The following is a 2,500-nucleotide window of genomic DNA, read 5'->3' on the forward strand; positions in this document are numbered from 1 at the left end:
TAAAGGCCCTTTCTATGGAAGCTTGTTTCCGCCACTGAATAAAAAATAAAAAAAAATAATAATTGCGACTTTTCATCTCACAATTGCGAGATATGAAGTCAGAATTGTGAGAAATAAAGTCGCAATTCTGAGAAATAAAGTCGCAATTGCGAGATATAAAGTCGCAATTCTGAGAAATAAAGTCGCAATTGCGTGATATAAAGTCGCAATTCTGAGAAATAAAGTCGCAATTGCGAGATATAAAGACAGAATTGCAACTTTTTATCTCACAATTCTGACTTTTTTCTCACAATTGCGAGTTTATATTTCGAAATTCTGACATCTTTTCTCAGAATTGTGAGATATAAACTCGCAATTGTGAGTTATCAGGCCAATTCTCAGAATAGTTTATATCTCACAATTCTGACTTTACAACACGCAATTGTGATTTTATTTCACGCAATTCTGACTTTACAACACGCAATTCTGACTTTATATCTCGCAATTCTGACTTTATAACACGAAATTGCGACTATTTCACGCAATTCTGACTTTATAACACGCAATTGCGACTTTATATCAATAAATTCTGACTTTATATCTCGCAATTCTGACTTTATAACACGCAATTGCGATTTTATATCACGCAATTCTGACTTTATATCTCGCAATTCTGAGAAATAAAATCAGAATTGCGAGATGTAAACTCGCAATTGTGAGAAAAAAAGTCAGAATTGTGAGAAATAAAGTCATAATTGCGAGATGTAAACTCGCAATTGTGAGAAAAAAAGTCAGAATTGTGAGAAATAAAGTCGCAATTCTGAGAAATAAAGTCGCAATTGCGTGATATAAACTCGCAATTCTGAGAAATAAAGTCGCAATTGCGAGATATGAAGTCGCAATTCTGAGAAATAAAGTCGCAATTGCGAGATATAAAGTCGCAATTATGAGAAATAAAGTCGCAATTGCGAGAAAAAAAGACAGAATTGCGACTTTTTATCTCACAATTCTGACTTTTTTTCTCACAATTGCGAGTTTACATCTCGCAATTCTGACTTTATAACACATAATTGCGAGTTTATATCTCGAAATTCTGACATCTTTTCTCAGAATTGTGAGTTATAAACTCGCAATTGCGAGTTATCAGGCCAATTCTCAGAATAGTTTATATCTCACAATTCTGACTTTACAACACGCAATTCTGACTTTCTATCTCGCAATTCTGACTTTATAACACGCAATTGCGACTTTATATCAATAAATTCTGACTTTACATCTCGCAATTCTGACTTTATAACACGTAATTGCGATTTTATATCTCGCAATTGTGAGAAAAAAAGTCAGAATTGTGAGATAAAAAGTCGCAATACCCTTTTTTATTTTTTATTCTGTGGCGGAAACAAGCTTCCATACCTTTCAGACCAAAATTTAAAAAATAATGCAAAAAAAAAAGCACATTCACACGTTTGCTCAAACAAACCATTCATTCGAGATAACGGACGAATATAATGCAGGAGAAGAAAATTTAACACTTACTTTACTAATAAAAACAAAAACTTATGGTTTAACTGAATCATCGAAGATCAGCATTGGTCAATAAAGTGAGATTAAATGCATAGAAATGTATGTTTTATTTAACATTATTTAATTATTGGAGGTTTGCGTATTATTCGGATTTTGCATTTCACTGATTTTATTCATCATTTGAACCTTTTCTGTGCAAGTGAGATGAGTAAATGCACACTCACATTTAGTCTAGAACTAATAACCATCATGTTCACACACACACACACACACACACACACGCCTCTGCACTTCTACATCTCTCAACATGAGGACAGGAGAGCTGTCAGTCAATGAATGTGGAAAAGCAACGTGCGTTACTTATTTTAAAAAGTAACTCAGATATTTTGCTGTAAATTTAAGAGTAATGCGTTACTGTACTAGCTCAGGGTTCGTACAGAGACTGTAAACAGAAATGCCAGGACTTTCAAGCACTGCTTTTTTTGGTTTTCAAGAACTACAATCAGAGATCGCACTTATCAAACAATATCTTTAGGATTTTTTAAACTCAAATTACAGATATCAGGTATCCAAAATACAACTTACAATGTATTTAATACTATATATTAGTTTATAATGCTATTATTGTTCAATAAATAATATTTTATATTATAATGTTGGCGTACTTCGTATTGAGGAAAGGTCTGCACTGTTAATTTTGCGTGAAAAGATTGCATTTGTGTGTTTTCGGAAAAAAATTATTTCATATAGCTACATTGTATTTAAATAAGTCAAGCACTTTTCAAGTACCTCTTCGTAAATATGGCTATTTTCAAAGGTTTTCCAGAACTTAAATTTAAAAAAGTCAAGTACTTTAAGCACCGTGTACGAACCCTGCTAGTTACTTGAAAAAAGTAATCTGATTACGTAACTCAAGTTACTTGTGATGAGTCACGCCCCAACACTGCCCGCAGGGGGCGCTCATACAGGCGTGGTGCGCCGGTCCTTCGCATCCTTC

General features: G+C 33.5%; 1 protein-coding gene across 1 annotated transcript in view; it reads right to left on the reverse strand.

Moving 5' to 3' along the window:
- Positions 1-2,317: 2,317 nt before the first annotated feature.
- Positions 2,318-2,500, reverse strand: part of cacng2b (calcium channel, voltage-dependent, gamma subunit 2b) — a 22,791-nt gene continuing 22,608 nt past the window's right edge. Inside the window, exon 4 of the mRNA XM_056244995.1 lies at positions 2,318-2,500. This exon is cut by the window's right edge and continues 484 nt beyond it. Within this exon, the coding sequence (XP_056100970.1) occupies positions 2,464-2,500 (37 nt within the window). The 3' untranslated portion in view covers positions 2,318-2,463.

Source organism: Rhinichthys klamathensis, unplaced genomic scaffold (genome assembly GCF_029890125.1).
Source record: "Rhinichthys klamathensis goyatoka isolate OS25496 unplaced genomic scaffold, OSU_Roscu_1.1 h1tg001198l_1, whole genome shotgun sequence".
NCBI lineage: Eukaryota > Metazoa > Chordata > Actinopteri > Cypriniformes > Leuciscidae > Rhinichthys > Rhinichthys klamathensis.